We start from the raw sequence: 17768 nt of genomic DNA on the forward strand, positions 1-17768 counted from the left end.
GATAAAATATAACTATAAAGGAAAAAAAGCTACAAATCAAACAGCGTATGAAATTCTTTTATATTGCCTTTTATTTTTGCACTTTTTCAATACAGTTTAATTGAGCTTTGAATGAAATTCAATAAAAAAAATAAAAAAAGTTTTAATATTGATTATTAAAAGGAATAAATAGTTGCAAATTTGATTAGATTACATGTATTCGAATTATATGTGAAAAGAAAGATAATTTTTATCGATAATAATTATCATTGTATAAAGGCTTAATTACTTGAAGAAAAAAATTCACCTTGAACTTTCTTTTCGTTTATACTCTGACCTTGTAAAAAAAATTATTTGTATCCAATTTTGGGTTTTTAGGTTTCATCTCTACCTAAAAATACTAAAATTGCCTCTTTTCACTTGAAAAAAAGTTTAAAATAATCTTTTAATTTATATTTATATACTAATTAGACGTTTGATAAAACCTTTTATTTAATTGTTTTAAATTTTTTCATCATTTAATTCATTAAATTGTCAATTATATTTTTGTATTGGGTAGAGATGAAACCTAAAAATTTAAAATTGGGTATAAATGACTTTTTTACAAGGTTAGAGTATAAACGAAGAAAAAGTTAGGTGAGGGTTTTTTAAATAATTAGACCTTGTATAAACTATAAATATTTTTCAACTTCATTTACAAATAATTATAACAATATAAACACAGATTCAATAAAGTCTTGTTGAAATCACAATAGCATTACATTGAAACTTCGAAATCCAATTTTTGACATGCAAAAATATTTTGACGCGGATCTAATTTGATCAATTGTCATTAATAAAAAAAGATTGGCACAAGTTGAGAGATTAAAAATGTTCCATTGCGGGAATGAGATATAGATTGAAAGAAATAGTGAGTTGATCCGAAGATGAGACACCAAATTCGGCAGATCTTATTACGTTAGAAACATAATATGGATGAGAGATGAAATAAAAAAGAAGGAAAGAAATGAAATAATATATTAAAGGCCTCTTGCAAGCATCTCTTGCAACCTCTTAAAGGATTGAAGCTTCTGCAGACGCATCTGCTTGTGGAATCTGACGATGAACAAATCAGCAACGTGATCAATCTCATCTTCCAACCTGAAGTCTTCTCCTTTCGAACTCTTCACCATGTCGATGACGGACCCTCCCAGCCCGGAATCCTCCTCATCAAACAGCGAGTGCCGCAGATCAGGGTACTTATCATCATCGTCGTCGTAGTCCTGATCAATGCACCAACTGCTTGAATTTGAGTCATCGTACACAACCATGGCCTGCTGCTTGCTATCACCGTCATCTTGGCCCATCAGCGTTTTCTTGCTCTTGGTGAATGCCAACATGAGGAGACGGGCCTTAGCTGCGCTGGTTTTGTCCTTGATGGCCACACATTTAGTCTTCGCTATACAACTCACCAAACTCACTATCTGCTTCAGGATCATTGAAGCTGTCTTCTTCATTGTAAAGCGATGGAGATGTAGATTCTGAATCACAACTGATTATAAAAGGCAGCTGTGCTTAGCATGCAGAAACCCTTTTATATATATAGGCAGTGGTGTCTGCTTTTGGGCTGCTTTTAAGATCGTGGAGTGAAAGTGGATGCTCAAAAAGCACAACAAAGGGGAAGACTTAATAGAGTGGTAATCTACTCTTATAACCTAGTTGTTTACCAATGTTGCTCGTAAATCATCATACACAAATGCATCAATCATCACACAAACATTTTTATTTCTATTTCTTTTTAAAGTTACCATTTTCTACTAACCCTCTACTAATTAATATTCAATAAATTAATAATTTTAATAATTAATACTCCCTCCGTCCCACTCTAATTGACAAAATAACTAAATTACAATAACCAATACAAACTAATAAATGATATAGAGAGTTACTTGTATACCCTTCTACTGATAATAGAGCTAATTAATACTATTAGTATATTAGTCAAATTTTTATTAAATATTCACCATTTTTCCATAAAAGACATGATTTTAAATGAGAGTAAAGATGGAAAATTAAAGGAAAAATTTATAGTTATGTTAGTTTTGTCAATTAGAATGGGACACCAAAAATTCCATATTTTGTCAATTAGAGTAGGACGGAGGGAGTAAAATTTCAGAAAACCAACTTCAACATCAAATCTTATATTCATAAAAAAAAATCACCTCTTATATAATATTCAATAAATTAATAATTTTTAAATCCACCGAATATATTAATTATTAGAGAATCAATTGTATATGACATTTCATTTTGGAACATCAAATCATATTATATTAAATTATGCAAACAATTATAATTTTTTTGTTAAATTTGGATACCAATCATTAACAGACTTAAAAATGAAGTATTAAATCGTTCGAAAATGAGGTAACAAATTATTAAAACGATTCAAAGCGTTTGAAAGTGAAAGTGAATATCAAATTGTTAATGAAACTAACAGAAACACCTAGTTATTAACGGGATTGAAAGTCATGTGATTTTAATGGAATTATAAGGCTTATTGCACCAAGAAAATTATATTTACAAAATGGTCTTTCAAGTTAAAAATTGACTTTTCATTTTCTCTATTCATAAAATAACATCTTCAGACTCAGGAGACTTTAATCGATTACATTAGAAGATTACCAAGATTATTCTTGTAGTATGCAAATAGAATTTTACAAAATTGAAAAATCTACTAAATTCTCAAATAAGTACCGCTTGATCTTTCAAGTGAAAAATATGATTTCTTGTTTTTCTTATTAAAAAGGCAATATTTTGAAAGTCGTACGAGTTTGATTGAACTAGAAATTTTTCGCCGGGCTCAGTAGCATGAGCTTGTAACCGAGCGGGGCATTAAAATGGTTTAAAATTCTGGGACTAATCTAGTGGGGATGGTTTGACTTTGAAGGTTATAAAGTGCGTCTTCTTCTCTTAGAATTAAATTAAAAGAACTAGAAATTTTTCACCATTACATGACCTATAGCACATAAACAATATTTTACAAAATTAAAAGATTTACGAAATTTATAAAGGGGTGTCAGTAGGATTTACATGTTGTAAAATCCATTTTTTTAATTTTTTATTTTGAATACAATGTCTTTTAACTTCATGTGATTTTAATTGAATTTTTTTAGTATTAAGCTTGCACCGACTCAATAAATAAAGAGATAAATGTATGTTTTATACAATAATCTTTTTTTTAATAATTAGAACTAATGATATCAAAGAAAAAAAAATCATGAAAGGTCCATTTGGTCCATAAAATTCGATCCATTCCACTATTTGGAAATGGTCAGAATTCTTAATGAAAAAATGATGTCGATGAAAGGGATGCATAGTTGACTTGCATTTAAATCAAGGCTAAACTCATATTTAAGCTCCCTTAATATTGTTTTTTTTTTCATTTATCTTGTCTTTTTCATATTTTTATCTTTATTTAGTCCTCATATTTAATTAATTTTTTAGTTTATAGGTCTTTTTTTGTAAAAAGAAAAAAATATGCATTATATTTGCTGTAAAATACGTGTGAGATTGAATTTAAATATCCATCTAGATTAGCACATTGAAAAAATAGATCACATTATCAAACTTGCACTATTTGTTTTAGAATTTATCAATTTTAGGATTTATCAATTTTTTAGGATTTATCAAAAGTTCGCGCAAGGACTTAATTTTTTTTTTATATAAGTTTTAGGATTTATCAATTTTTTTTAAAAGGACCGGATAAATAAAATTTCAAAACTTTTTGTCATCTCCTACTTGAAATTTGTAAATCACTTTAGGCAATTGAGCTATAAGTTCATAATTTCCATCTATAAAAAGGCCCATTATATAAAAAATGAATAATATAAGAATTTATTAAATAATAAACTTTGAAGAAAGATGAGATAATAAAAAATAAAATATACAGAAACTGAAAAATGGATTAAGCCTTAAATCAACGCTTGCGATATTGAAAAGGGACATGATTACAACTAAAACATAAAATAGGAAGACTGAATTTATATAGTTTACAAAAAAAAATTATTTAATAATTAATTTTTTCATAAAATATAAATATGAAATATATTATATACTGTTTCCAACCAAACTCCACGTAATTTCTTTCTACCGTCTTTTCGATTTTAATGTAACAGTTAAGCTCAAATGACTTTGACTTGGTACAACCTAAAATTTGGTTGAATTGAACATTTGAACAGAGAATCAAAGAAACCAAACGACATCAACTGATGATTATTCATTATTCATTGTTCTTTTATGTTTAAGTTTCAACAAATTGTTATGTGTTCTTTAATGAGGGAAATAAATAGATTAAAGGAAACATGTAATTTTACGCCAAATTTAAGAACACAAGCAAACTGCATGATTACGACTAACTTACCAATGCAGTCCTGCTGGATTTTGTAAGAATGGCGATGGAGATGGAGGAGGATGGTATTCCCCATGATTAACTACAAAGGCTGGGAATTGCGGTGGGTAAAAATCTAGTTTAGGATAGAAAGACTCTTGAGAAGGCGCCTTCTTTGGTGGTGAAGAAGAGCGGATATCATCCAGTGAAGGATACAAGCTCTTCTTCTCTTGCAGCCGGACATCATCACCTTCCGTAACTTTATCTGCTCTCGGACAATCAGTTTCCTTCCCTCTGAACCTGTATGAGAAGTTCAACACTCCCTTAGGCTTCCCCTCACCACTTCGAACCTGGTAGCTTACAAACCTGACGCTGCTGTTCAACTCATCGTCCATCAAATCCTTCAATGGAACACGCACTTCTCCCACAGTTCGGTTGCCAAATACAACACCGGCACATCGCAATTTGAACTTGAGAAAAAGATGATCAGCAAGTGAGACAGCTTTGAGATCAAACTGCATCGTGTAATTCCATTCCGGGTGCCTACCTCCTTCTTCGTCTACCGGACTCTTTTGCAGCTCTTGTTCCTTAGTTTCTTCATCATTAAAAATGGAGACTGCTGCATAGACTGAGAGCTTCTGGAATAAATTAAAGGCTTTCAGATCTCTGCACGAAATTAAATTCAGTTCTAGAGTAGACCACTCCATCATATGATACTCTGGTTTGTGTAGTTTCTGAATTGCAAGAGAGTGCAGAATAAGGAGACAACATAGAATGAAGGAAATCAATTTCAAAGAGCCCAGATAAAAATATAAATGACTTACGACGACTCATACTAATTAATTACCACTGCAACTCAACTTTATCTACCTAATTTTCCTAGCTTAGGTAATTAACACATACTGCTTCTAGAGCTTCAAACCATGTCACAATGTGTCCAATACATAATTGAGTTCGTATGACATTTATTTACAAAACGTTGATCAAGGGTAAGTCAAAAAAAATTCATTTACTATACGTTCTATTTTCTTCGTCTTTATATTTTTATCAAAAGATACTTTATATCATTTAATTCTATGAATTTCAGCATACTTCTATTTCAAGTAAATTTTGTCAAGATTAACAAAAATAATCAGCCCGCATCAAGTCTTCCTTTCCAATTTTAGACGCAACAGTTGCTAGGGACCAAATGCTTTATCTTTTATAATTTCTTTTATATTTATAACAATTCGTGTTTAGTGATTCTTATGTGGACAGAAACTGATTACCTAACTCCAATCAAAAAAAATTACTAATAAGCTAACACTGGAGAAGAAAGAAAGAGCAAAGTCTCAACACATTTAGTGTCATATAATTCATTCTCAATCATTTTGATTAATTAAAAATAACATTTTCCATTTTTAGATCAATTATAAACAATATTCTGTTTTTAAATTAATTAGGACAAATATTGATCATCTCGGTCTATGAATTTGGTTTAATTTGTCTAATTGACTTAAAAATAAAGGTATTGTTTTTAAATGATTAAAATGACCGCAAGTGAGTTGTTTGACCATGCTTAGAAACTCGGTTGACCTTTAATTTGAAGGTTATGTTTGGTTCATAAAATAGGTTCAGAATAGAATTGCTATTCCGTAAAGAAAATTTGGAATTGCTATTCCGTAAAGAAAATTTGGAATTGCTATTTAACGATTTTGTGTAATTATTGTAATTTTTTAAAGTAATTAAGTCGTGCCACGTGTCGTGATTTCCGATAAATTAAATTAAGAAGAATTTAATTTAATTATATCGGGAATTTAAAATAATTTTTATTAAGCGGTTTTACGAGATTTAAGGATATAACTTCAAAAATTAATATAAAATAAAATATAAATCCCGTGACGGAAATAATTTCGCCAAAGTCCGCGAAATAATTTATAGTATTTGTGGTAAAAATCTCGAGTCAATCGGAGACCTTTTAAAATTTGGACGCGAATAGGTTTTGTGCTAAATTGTAACTTTTGAAAAGTTTTAAGGATTAAAGTGAAATTTAGCCAATAAATATATAAGAATGAGATGAGAAGGAATGGTCCAGAAGCATTCATCAGATCATCACTTTCATTTTTCCTATTCCTTCGCCGTTCTCACTGATTCTGTCGCTCGATCGCCGTTTCTCGTCCGTTTTCGACGTTTTATAACTCGAATCGATCGTATTTCAGAGGCGAATCACGGTAAGCACGTCGTTTCGCCGTTTATTTGATGGATTTTTGGTTAAAACGTTAAGGTTACGGCGAGATCGTATCGAAATTACGTTTTTGATTCGTTTTAAGCGTTTTTCTTGCGTTTTCGACTAGCTTGATTGATGATTTGATGAATCTATTGATTAGGGATGTTTAAACATTGAGTTTTAGGGTCGGAATGGCCGTTTCGGACGGCTGGAGTCGGCCCATGATGGGGCACGACGTGCTCAACATCAGAGCACGTCGTGCAGGGGCACGACGTGCACCAGATGAGGTGCACGCCAAGGTGCACGACGTGCCCTAAGGGGGTGCACGACGTGCACCTCCCCATTTTTGGAGAGGAATGACCCTAAAAACCTAATTTGACGATTCCCTATTCCGATATCGACTCCCGGACTCCGAAAATGCGAGATTCGGACGTTAAACGAGTAAAATATGACTAGTTGTTTGGAATGAGATAGTTTATGGATATCAATTGGTTTTATTAAGAAAACCTATATTCTATATTGAGAATTGAATCGAGAAGTATTAAGAAAAAGAAAGAAATATGATTCGTTTATCGGAAAAGATTACGTTTGAAGCACGACGGTTAATGAGTGCAGCGTGTCATGTCTCGAGTCTAGAGTCAATCTTAGAATAGGATTATAATGTGAGTCAAATGTTTTGAAATCGTTTAGATCCGGCGAGGCAAGAAGCAGCTGGACCAGGAGCTTGAGAAGCTTGACATTTCTGAGCACTGACGAAATGAAGATATAAAATGTTAATCCTATTCGGAACTATCACTCCTATTCCCTAGCGCCGGTCTCGGCCCATGAGATTGGATCGTGACAATTATTCTTTTTAAAAAGTAAAAAATAAATATTTCATTCTATATATTATTACATTCCATGAACCAAACATGGCCGAAAAAGAAAGTGCGGCAGCCATGCCATTCTTCCTCCTTTTTTTTTTACAGGAAAGGAAAGCATCTACTAGCTAGTGGGATGTTGGCCTTATGGATTAAGCTTATATCAGAGGATAAATCAACTCCACAAATTCGAGGGACTTCATATGATTTGTTTCGAGTTTGAGCAAGTTTTGGCTCTAAGGCTCTGCACATATATCCGGTTTATGAAACTTATAGCTCCTCCAAAGGATAATCAAAACTTCCAACCTTATAAGTTTTTTTTAACTAAACTTAAGTAACTTCCTCATATAAGTATTTACATAACATATGCAACTATTAAAGTTAGATAGACACGTACAGATATGTCAACAGTTGTAGGACAAGTAAATACTGATGAATGCCTGTAAAGCAGACAAAATACAACTACTGAGATGTTGCAGTCCACCAATTTAGATAGCAAGTGAAGCTATTCTATTCATAAATGGCACACAGAATTGCAAGCCATCAAATCTAGTTCATTATTTGTTGCAAAAGAAAAAGGGTAGATAGCATCTTGCAAATTGCCAAGACCCAATTGTTGTTTCAAGAATCAAGACTACATAAGTGATTGCACAATTAAATAATGAAAAGCAAATAAGGAAAGCATCACCGAGTTAAATGTTCTCATTGGAGCCTTAAAGTTAGATGCCGTGGCTAACTCAGCCACGTTTGCTCTTTTTCTGGGCTTGTACTTGAGCTGGTGCGCAAATCTTCTTCCAGCAATGTATACAAATGAGTGATGGTATGACAACCCATGAGGCATTTGCGCCGATATAATATGCATAATGGTAAAATGGACTTGATGTATAGCTAATACCATCCAAGTATGGAGTTAAGAAGTATATAGCAGTTCCATAGAGCTGCGCTAAAGAAACAGCAAACTGAAGTATGTATCTATAGGATTTCCCAGCAGCAATAGCATAGCTGCCAAAGTCCAAAAGCAATTCAGGTTATGTTTTTATGTGGGATATGCGGTAGGTAATAAAGGAAGATATAGAATGTTAATAAAGGTGGAAAGAACATACACTGCTAGAAGGCTAGCTGGACCAGCAAAGACTGCAGTTAATCCTTCCACAGCAATGACTGCAGAATCCCTTGCAGCATATCTAGAATCACCTTTGCTGTACTCTTTCCCTGGCAGATGTTCGTATTAGTATAACAACAAAGTGATCCTTTAAGAACCATTAACGCATAGCTGAAGGTACTTACAAACTTCAGCCAAGTAAAAAGAAGTATTGTCCTTGTAGAACTCAGGAGAGAAAACAAAATAACCCTCTAGGATAATGTGGACGACACCGGTGAAAGCCCACCAGCACATAACCAATCTATCACAGTTTGAGAGCTTGCGCGAACGTGCTGGTGCAGAACAAACAAAGTAAGATTAATGAGACTAAGTGGTAAAATTATAGTAGAACAAGAAGTTGAGCATCATTGTAGCAAGATATGAAGGTTATAAGTAAAAAGGAAGTGTATAGGACAATTATGAAGACTGGGGAGGAGAAAGCCAAGGCAATGAATCTCTATTCTTAACAAGTAGTGGGAGAGTGAGGTTGACTTTTGGATAAGTATATTATGTGAGCTATCTTAGATTTAGTCTAGCTATATTTTTTTTGATGTTCTGAAAAGAGTGGATCTTAGATGAGGAATCCAATTCAATCAGGTTCTAAAAGTGGGTCAACCCAAACAACATGCGATCTCAGTGATCAGATTCAAATCAAAAAAAATAAAGAAGCAGACGTACTTGTTGATAATGAAGTCTGAATTTAAATAGAAAAGCGGATCTGGTAGCATTAAGTAGGTTTCAGATGTTAAAAAAGGAAAATTACCAGAGAGAAGCCAGACGAGAGAAACGATGAGAAGAGAAGAAGCTCCGAAGATGGAAAGAATAGTGGACTGAGAGAGAGCTCCAGGGACATATCCCGGCAGTTTCAGATCTCTCGGCAAGTATGGATGCGCCTGCCCCTCCATTTGATTCCTTTTCCTTTTTTTGTTTTCAGTTAGATCCAATTGCAAATTCAACGTTTCCCCCTTTTTATACTACCAACCGCTGACTGCCACGCTAATCCCACCGGATAGTCTTCGACTTTATTTTTTTACTTATAAAAAAGAGGAAGTTTTTACCTAGACCCGGTCTATGAAAAATGTATGCACCCATCCAATAAGGTGTTAGATAAATGAGAAAAAAGAAAAAATAATAAGAAAAAAGAGAAAATTGTATTTGATTTTCTAACACCTCATTGGATAGGTGCATGGAAAATTCATGGAACGGGTTTAGGTAAGAATTTCCCAAAAAAAGGACATTAATATTTATCCAAAATCTCATTTGATTCTTTTATATTTTTTGCATTTTTATTAGCATCCTCATACTTCTTTCGGTAACAAAAACACACACATACACACTATAATGGGAACATTCAGGCCATCTCCAACAGCACAATTTGGTGTGCAAATCTTCTCCAACAGTACTCTATATCCAACTATATTATAGTGTATCTTAATTTTTTACTCTATATATAGAATCACTCTATTATAGTGTATCTTATAATAGAGTACTGTTGGAGAACAAAATACAGTAACTCTATTTTACTTTTAGTTTTCTATTTTATTATTAAACATTTGTTAATTTTTATTACAATATAGTCCAAATTAAGAATGTTCGATTTAATCGGAAATTTAAACATGTAACATTAAGTAATTTTTTTGTATTAATTAATTGAACTCTTTATAAATAAAGTATATTTAATATTTTCTATTATTTAATTAATATTTTTAAAATTAGCAAACATAATTAAAAATACATATATAAACATATTTAGTAAATATATTATTAAAATTAATAATATATTTTATTATAAATAAATATATGAATGAATTTTGTAAGTGTTGAATAGTTCATGGGTGTAACTGTAAAATGTTTAAAATTTTATTTTTTAGGAATATGCTGAGAATATTCTTTTAGAGTGAAAAATAGAGTTAGTTGTTGGAGATAAAACACTGTAAGAGCATCTACAATGACCTCTTTAAAATTAACAAATTCTCCAATTTAAAGAATTTTGCCAATAAATTAAGTACAATGGACTCTCTAAAATTCAAATTTAAAGTAGAGAGTGGAAATGGCTCTCTACATGTGGAGAGCCATTTTCACTCTCTAAATTTCAAATTTTAAAATAAGTTGGTTATTTTTCATTAGAAATGTATTATTTTAAATTTTTGAATTTAAAAACTGAATGAAAAAATTAATATTATTAATATATTTTATTTTTTAATATTTTTATAAAAATAAAACTAAAATAAAGAGTTAATATTAGAGAGTCTATTGGAGTAAAACTAAATATATTACTCTTTATATTAAAGATGCTCTTTATTTTAATAAATATGCTCTTTAAAATAAAGAGCACATTTGGAGATGCTCTAACAGTATAGTTTTAGTGTAAAAATCACATTATTTTGAGGGTTATTGTTGAAGATGTCCTAACTCCCGTTAAATTGTCTAATGTGACATTCTTTTTCTGCCATAACACTCCAACGCGGCAATGCCTTCTAATAAAAAGGTACAAAAATAATCTTTAATTCTTATCTAACCACTTAATATTTTTTTTAAATTTCAATTAAAACCTTAATGTTTTTTGAATTAGATGTCTCCATTAACAAATATGACATGACATCAATTCAAAAAATTATAGGCATACAAAATCACGATTTAATAAAACTTAATAATATGAAGAAAAAAATTAGATTCTACTTTATTTTAGGCCAAACTATTTTTTGAATTCAAACCATTACATTTTTTATCAATTACAACTAATTTTTTTAATTTTTATAATTATTTCCATTTTGAAAGTTTTTTTTTTTTTGCAAAATTGTGGATTTAAATTATTTGGATTTAGCTTACAAGTGGAGGGGACAAATTGTCAAACTGAGAATAATTAACCATAATCACCAATTTCATGACTAATTTATTCACAAAATTAATTTATATATTAATTGTCTATTGCTTACAAGTTGATGGGGAAATTGATCCTTTAAATTCCCACATAATTTAACAAACTTAAATGTGTGTTATGAGCTTGTCTTTTAACTGATAGGTTTTGAATGAGTCATCACTTGCTTTCTTTGAAATGATCGCGTGCGTCCAAGGGAAACTTTTGTCGCATTAAATCTCTACCTGATTATACAAATTTCAATCCATTCTTATACAAAATAATCCCACAAGTTAAACAAATGGAGGCCAGAGGGGAAAAAAAGAAAGAAGGAGGAACGCATATCAACTCATACAATGCAAATTCCTCCTCCATACAGTATTATTAAAGTACATTTCAATTCATCACACAATATTATTATACAAACGTAAGCAACGTAGCAGCCTTTGAAATCAGATCTCATATGTCATTCCAACCTTGAGAAGACGGGTTCTTGGAATTGCAAAAATAGTATCACCTTGTCTGAAGTTTTTCCTTAGGAAATCGTATGCGTAGTTGACCACAAACTTCTTAAGCAAGGATGATTTTGCTTCTGCCACCACTTCCGCTTCTCCCAAAAGGTATACCACGCCTTTGTCCATTGCCTTCTGGACAAACTGCATTTCTTCTTCTGCTGCACCAGATTGGTATCCGTTGCCCGAATTTACTGATCTAATCCCATTGCTTGATCGGACAGATCTTGACGATGCACCAGGCCCATTGACTAGCTCGGCAGAAACTCTTGCGTTTCCATCTCTGACTAGTAAAGTTGAATGTTGTACTTCTTCAGCCAGTGCTTCAGTGTCCCCTCCTTCTCGAGCAAAGTGCTCATGGCGGATGAAGTTCTTAAGGCCTTCCACCAACTGGCGCTCAAAGACATGAGCCTCTTCAATCGCATTATTATACCCATACCTTACAACACACCTGAACATCCTGTACTCTCGCGGCCCAACTTGTCGGAACAGAAACCGCTCCTCCAATGCTACTTTACTGATAGGAAGAGACTTAATTGAAACAACCACTAGAACAGAGTGTGTGGAAGGAATGTTAGAAAGGAAGTGAGGAAAAATGGGAGGGATTCCTTGGACAAGTTCAGAGTAGAGAAGCCCCATCCCTGGCAGCCTCTTGATAGCTGGATTAGCAGCCAAATCTGTGATGTACTCAGCGGAGACCTTGTTCCTAAGCTCATACATATACCTTTCTTTATGCACATAATGCCATATCCCCATTACGGTCATTAGGATAAGAGAAAATGCCAGTGGAAGATAGCCGCCGTCTTTGATTTTGTACAAGACAGAAGATAGATATACACATTCTATTAAAAGAAATCCTACTGAGAAGAGCACCACCCAGATAACCCTCACTTTCCATATAACAAGCATTATCAGTGTAACCATTACAGTTGTGATTACCATCACAGCAACCACAGCAATCCCTGCAATCAAGAGTGGAATTAGTAGGACATGTATTGGATGAATTGAATGAATGAAGCAAGAAATTGTACTGACCGTATGCATGGCCGATCTTTTCAGTAGTCTTGAATGCCCAACAAACAAGAACGCAACATATCATGAGCAGGTAGTTGACCTCAGGTATATAAACCTGACCCTCATATTTAGTAGAAGTATGAACAACCTTCACCCTCGGGAAGCAACCCAGACTTAGCGATTGAGCAACGATTGAAAATGAAGCTGATATCATGGCTTGGCTCGCTATTACTGAAGCTGCTACGGCCATAACAAATGCTGGCCAATACAATGGATCTGCATACCACTCAAAACTTTTACTCATCAATTTGACTTAAATTAAACGATTCTTTTCTTTCCTGCTGCTAACTAAGGAGAGACTTACCCGGCACTGATTTGTAAAATGTATCAGACACATCATCAGGAAATTTGGAGAGATATGCAGCTTGGCCAGCATATGCAAATAGCAAACCAGGAAACACGAGGCCAGAAAAACTAATCTGCCATTCAAATTATTATTAATTTAAACTCAGTTTTGATAGGAATGAAAATATAAATAGCAATTCTGATGGCAGACAATAATATAGTGAAAGTAGTAAAAGAAGATGGATCAAAACTATAATGGTCCTACTTACTTGGATTGCCCGTACAGTAAAGTGGCCAAGGTCAGCAAACATAGCTTCAGTTCCTGTAGAAAAAGAAATGAAGATGGAGATATAGAAAAAGAAAAGGCCAAATGAACATCTTTAAGTTTGAATTAATATTATCACCAAATTACCTGTGACGCTTAGGACTACTCCACCAAGTGAAATCCAAGCATCCTTGCCATTTCTTCTGAAGTAATCATATATATATTTTGGATTCAAAGAACGCAGAATAGTGATATCGTATTTGAATAAATTGTAGAGACCTATGCCACCGATTAACAAGTACCACAACAGAATAATCGGAGCAAAAGACGTGCCTACTCTGTCTGTTCCATATCGTTGAACAGAGAAGAGTATGACCAAGATTGCTATCGAAATTCCAACTACAGCATCTGCGCATACAATCGTATTATTAGCCACCACCAAGTGAATTCAAAATTGACTAGAATTTGGAGAAGAAGAAAAAGACATATTATACCTTGGCCGAGTGACTTGATCCCACCCACTGCTGAGAGAACTATAAACAATATAGAAAAACATAGTCAATAGTCCATATATGCATGAGGGGATTCGAGCGAATTTGAAGAAAAAGCACCTGAAATGCAAGGGGTGAGGACTCCGTCTCCGATGACCATAGAAGTTCCAAGAATAGTGACGAAGAAAAGAATGAGTTGGATGGTTTTACTGGACTCCAGCTTGTGTTTGATCTTTTCAGCACGTCTCAACTGGGTGGAAGGGACTTGAAGATTGTAGTTGGAAAGTTGTCTGTCCTCTGGCTGCTCATTGGGGATCAAGCTCACTTTTGCATATCGCGATAGCAATGAATAGAGTGCAAATGTGCCACCTTACAATACATACATGAATAGAGCGACATGAATAAATATGTAAATTAAGATGAAACTGAATGAAGATAAGTGATATATATGTGCTCACCGTCACCATTGTCATTGGCATGTAACACGATGAAGACGTACTTAAGCAAGGGGATGAGCACTATGGTGTAAAAGATAAGAGACAATATCCCGAGGAGGTCATCGTTGGCTGCAATGTTGTTGGGGAAAGAGCTTGCGTACACATAAAGTGGTGAGGTTCCTATGTCTCCGTAGACGACTCCAATGCTTTGAAATGCCAAAATGAAGGTGCTTTTCCAGCTTGAGTGGTGAGTTTGAGACATGGACAGTCTACCAGCCTCCAAATTCAGCGAGTCGACTCGGCGCAGCTTTCCCCATGATACTTTTCTTTCTTTCATATTCTTTTCACTCTCCATTTCCATTTCCACCTCTGCCATTTTCTCAACTCAAAGCAGTATTAATGAAATGAAGAATTAATACAGCTGCTACCGGTGGCTACTACGTATTTGTAGGCACCAGGCCTCAAATGCCTTGAAATTCAGTTTAAAATATAGTTGTTGATTGCAATTATTAAATTGATGTTGGAAGTCAACTACTGTTAGTTTCATTCTTCATCTTTTGTTTTGTCCAATGTTTCCTTCTACTACTATTATATATGAAGCCAAGTCGTAATACCTTATGCCATAATCAACAATAATTGATACCGTCTAATCTAAACATTCTATTTGTAAATAAGTGAATAACTTAATCTTTGTATAGAGTAATCATATTGGTATTCATTTCAAATATTGGTATCAGTTTGATTTGTCCTCTCCTTAATTAAGACAAACAAATGTTTAAAATTTAATTGACCATTACTGCAATACTAGTAGGAGTATTATTTATGTTTATTAATGCCCATCCATAACTCACAAGTAGTTAAAAAGTTTAATTTATTTAGATAGAATAAACTAATTCAAACTCCCTCGATTCTTATTATACATGGTTAGATCAAAATATCTATTATTATAAATAAATAACATTAAAAAATATAAAAAATATTTATTATAAAGATATTATAATTTCTATATTTAGAGAAGATAAAAATCAACTCTTTATTTTTTTTTTTGAAGATTTTACAGACTATAGACAATTTATTGAATTTTTTTTTATTATTTATGTGTTTTACTTCACTAATTGTTTTGAGGCTAATGGTGACAAAATATTAATTTTTTTAATTTTTTTATAAATTTATTAAAAACTTTCAGAATATGTAAATCTATTTTAATTTGATAATTTATTTAATTTTTAATAATTAATTTAATTGTCTCAATTTTCACCTTAGTACGATATCAAATTGTCTTTTATGTTCATTTTCAACTTCCAACTTGCCTTTTCTTCTACTCCGGTCATTAAAAATGGATGATTTAAAATTTTGATTTTACTGTGCTTTTTGATTTTTTTTATTAGGAATTAAATTTTATAATTTTGAAAAATGAATTATAGTACTAATTAAGGAGCTAGTATTAAAATTTAACTAAATATTTAATAATTAAATTAATTGAAAAATATTGAATCAATTTACAATGGAATTATGATATTGAAACGGCTTTATAAACTTTTGAAAATTTTGAATAAATTTATAAAAAATAAAAAGATTTGATTTTTTTTTAAAACCATACCGTTTGGATTGAGGGTTTTTAAAATCCATAGATTTTAACAAAATCGATGGATTCTAAACCAATGGAATTTAAATCCATTGATTTTAAAATTCCATCGTTTGGATTGAAAATAAAATCAATGGTTTTTAATATTATTTATGGAAAAAAATAACTAGTATAACAATCCATCATTCATAAAAAAATGGTGGATTTGGACTTTCCCACCTAGTAGGTGGGAAATCAAAACCCTCAAAAATGATGGATTGTAGAAAATGAGGGAATTTATAAATCCATGAATTCTATTAATTTTTTTTTTTAGGCAAACGATGGATTTTGTCCAAATCTATTGATTGTTTAAAATCCATCGTTTAGAATCCATCAATCCAAAGGATGCCTAAGTTTATTTGGAGGAAATAATAAGAGAAGGAGCATTGTGGGGATGCTGTAAACAAAAAGTCAATTGAAAAAAAAAATACTTCGTATATTGTCGTTGTAGCTTGAGGAAATGGAAAGCCAATATATAAAGCTCAATCATTTACTTAAAATAATGTAAAAATGAAACAATCAGTAATAATTTATAAGCAATGTATTGACAATTGAATCAATAATGTCATTTTTTTTAACTCAAATCAATAATGTCATTAGAATGTATATATTCATAAGGCGTGCAACTGCAGAAATGGACAGGGGAGTTGAAGTCTTAAATAGTACAACTCAGGCTCAGCTACTCTTTTATGCTATGCCCATGAAAGTCAACAACAATATTAAAACTATTCTAAAAATTAAGAAAAATATTTACTTATTCTTTTTGGAAATTTTAAATATTAGAGTTGAAAAATTTATATTTTATCATATTAAGTTTCAATTACTATTACATGTTTAATAATATTTCATATATATATATATATATATATATATATATATAATATATATATATATATATATATATATATATATATTACCAAACATGATAACGTTTTTGGTATAAAGAGATAAGTATATACTTTTATTCTAATATATAGAATAATATAAACACATATAAACATATATTATCATATGATGAGACATGTGATAAAATTAATCATTGCGCATAAACTATGTAGAAGTAGGGGTGAGCAATGGTCGGTTCGGTCATCGAACCGTTCAAAAATTCAAAACCGTTCGGTTTTTTAAAAATTTCGGTCACCAAACCGTATTAACCAAGTTATATCAAAACCGTATTAACCAAACCGAAATATTACGGTTCGGTTCGGTTCGGTTCGGTCAAAAACCGTAATATTTTTTGTATGGTTTTTAGAAAGAAAAAAAAACAATTTTTTAAAAAATAAAAAAAATGGAAAAATTTAACCTAGAGAGTACATGTGCTTTAAATTAAATCTATATTTGTCGTTTTTTATTATAAAACTATAAAATTAAACAAGTTTAATATATAAATGTGAGTATATGAAAGTTTAAAACAACGTAATTTTGAAATACGGTCGGTTCGGTTATTACGGTTATTTTTTTGTAAAAACCGTAAACCTAACCGAATAGTCAAAATTTTAAAAATTCGGACCGTAACCGAACCATATTTTCAAATTATATTTCGGTTTGATTAATTCGGTTCGGTTCGGTTATTCGGTTTTGACCGTTTAATGCTCACCCCTATGTAGAAGTACTGAGATTGGTTATGTAGCTGTAAGGACAAGTACTATCTTAAGAAGATGAAAACAT

General features: G+C 32.0%; 4 protein-coding genes across 4 annotated transcripts; all 4 read right to left on the bottom strand.

Annotated features, from left to right (window-relative positions):
- Window positions 1–694: 694 nt before the first annotated feature.
- On the bottom strand, window positions 695–1718 carry LOC126674523 (uncharacterized). Its single transcript, XM_050368984.2, has one exon. The coding sequence runs from the start codon at window positions 1473–1475 to the stop codon at window positions 999–1001; it is 477 nt and encodes a 158-aa protein (XP_050224941.1). The 5' UTR covers window positions 1476–1718; the 3' UTR covers window positions 695–998.
- A 2659-nt stretch (window positions 1719–4377) lies between these two features.
- LOC126675200 (protein SRC2-like) lies at window positions 4378–5055 on the bottom strand. The gene has a single exon (XM_050369807.1). The coding sequence runs from the start codon at window positions 5053–5055 to the stop codon at window positions 4378–4380; it is 678 nt and encodes a 225-aa protein (XP_050225764.1).
- Window positions 5056–7901: 2846 nt separating this feature from the next.
- LOC126674521 (probable 3-beta-hydroxysteroid-Delta(8),Delta(7)-isomerase) lies at window positions 7902–9504 on the bottom strand. The gene is made up of 4 exons (XM_050368982.1): window positions 9319–9504; window positions 8702–8848; window positions 8518–8626; window positions 7902–8416 (listed from the first exon to the last, which is right to left on the bottom strand). The coding sequence occupies exons 1-4, from the start codon at window positions 9458–9460 to the stop codon at window positions 8152–8154; spliced, it is 663 nt and encodes a 220-aa protein (XP_050224939.1). The 5' UTR covers window positions 9461–9504; the 3' UTR covers window positions 7902–8151.
- Window positions 9505–11619: 2115 nt separating this feature from the next.
- On the bottom strand, window positions 11620–15002 carry LOC126671226 (potassium transporter 5). The gene is made up of 8 exons (XM_050364965.2): window positions 14498–15002; window positions 14160–14408; window positions 14043–14081; window positions 13696–13956; window positions 13553–13605; window positions 13303–13417; window positions 12960–13214; window positions 11620–12886 (listed from the first exon to the last, which is right to left on the bottom strand). The coding sequence occupies exons 1-8, from the start codon at window positions 14850–14852 to the stop codon at window positions 11865–11867; spliced, it is 2349 nt and encodes a 782-aa protein (XP_050220922.1). The 5' UTR covers window positions 14853–15002; the 3' UTR covers window positions 11620–11864.
- Between the last annotated feature and the right edge of the window lie 2766 nt (window positions 15003–17768).

The sequence above is a fragment of the Mercurialis annua genome, linkage group LG3, assembly GCF_937616625.2.
Source record: "Mercurialis annua linkage group LG3, ddMerAnnu1.2, whole genome shotgun sequence".
NCBI classification, from domain to species: Eukaryota; Viridiplantae; Streptophyta; class Magnoliopsida; order Malpighiales; family Euphorbiaceae; genus Mercurialis; species Mercurialis annua.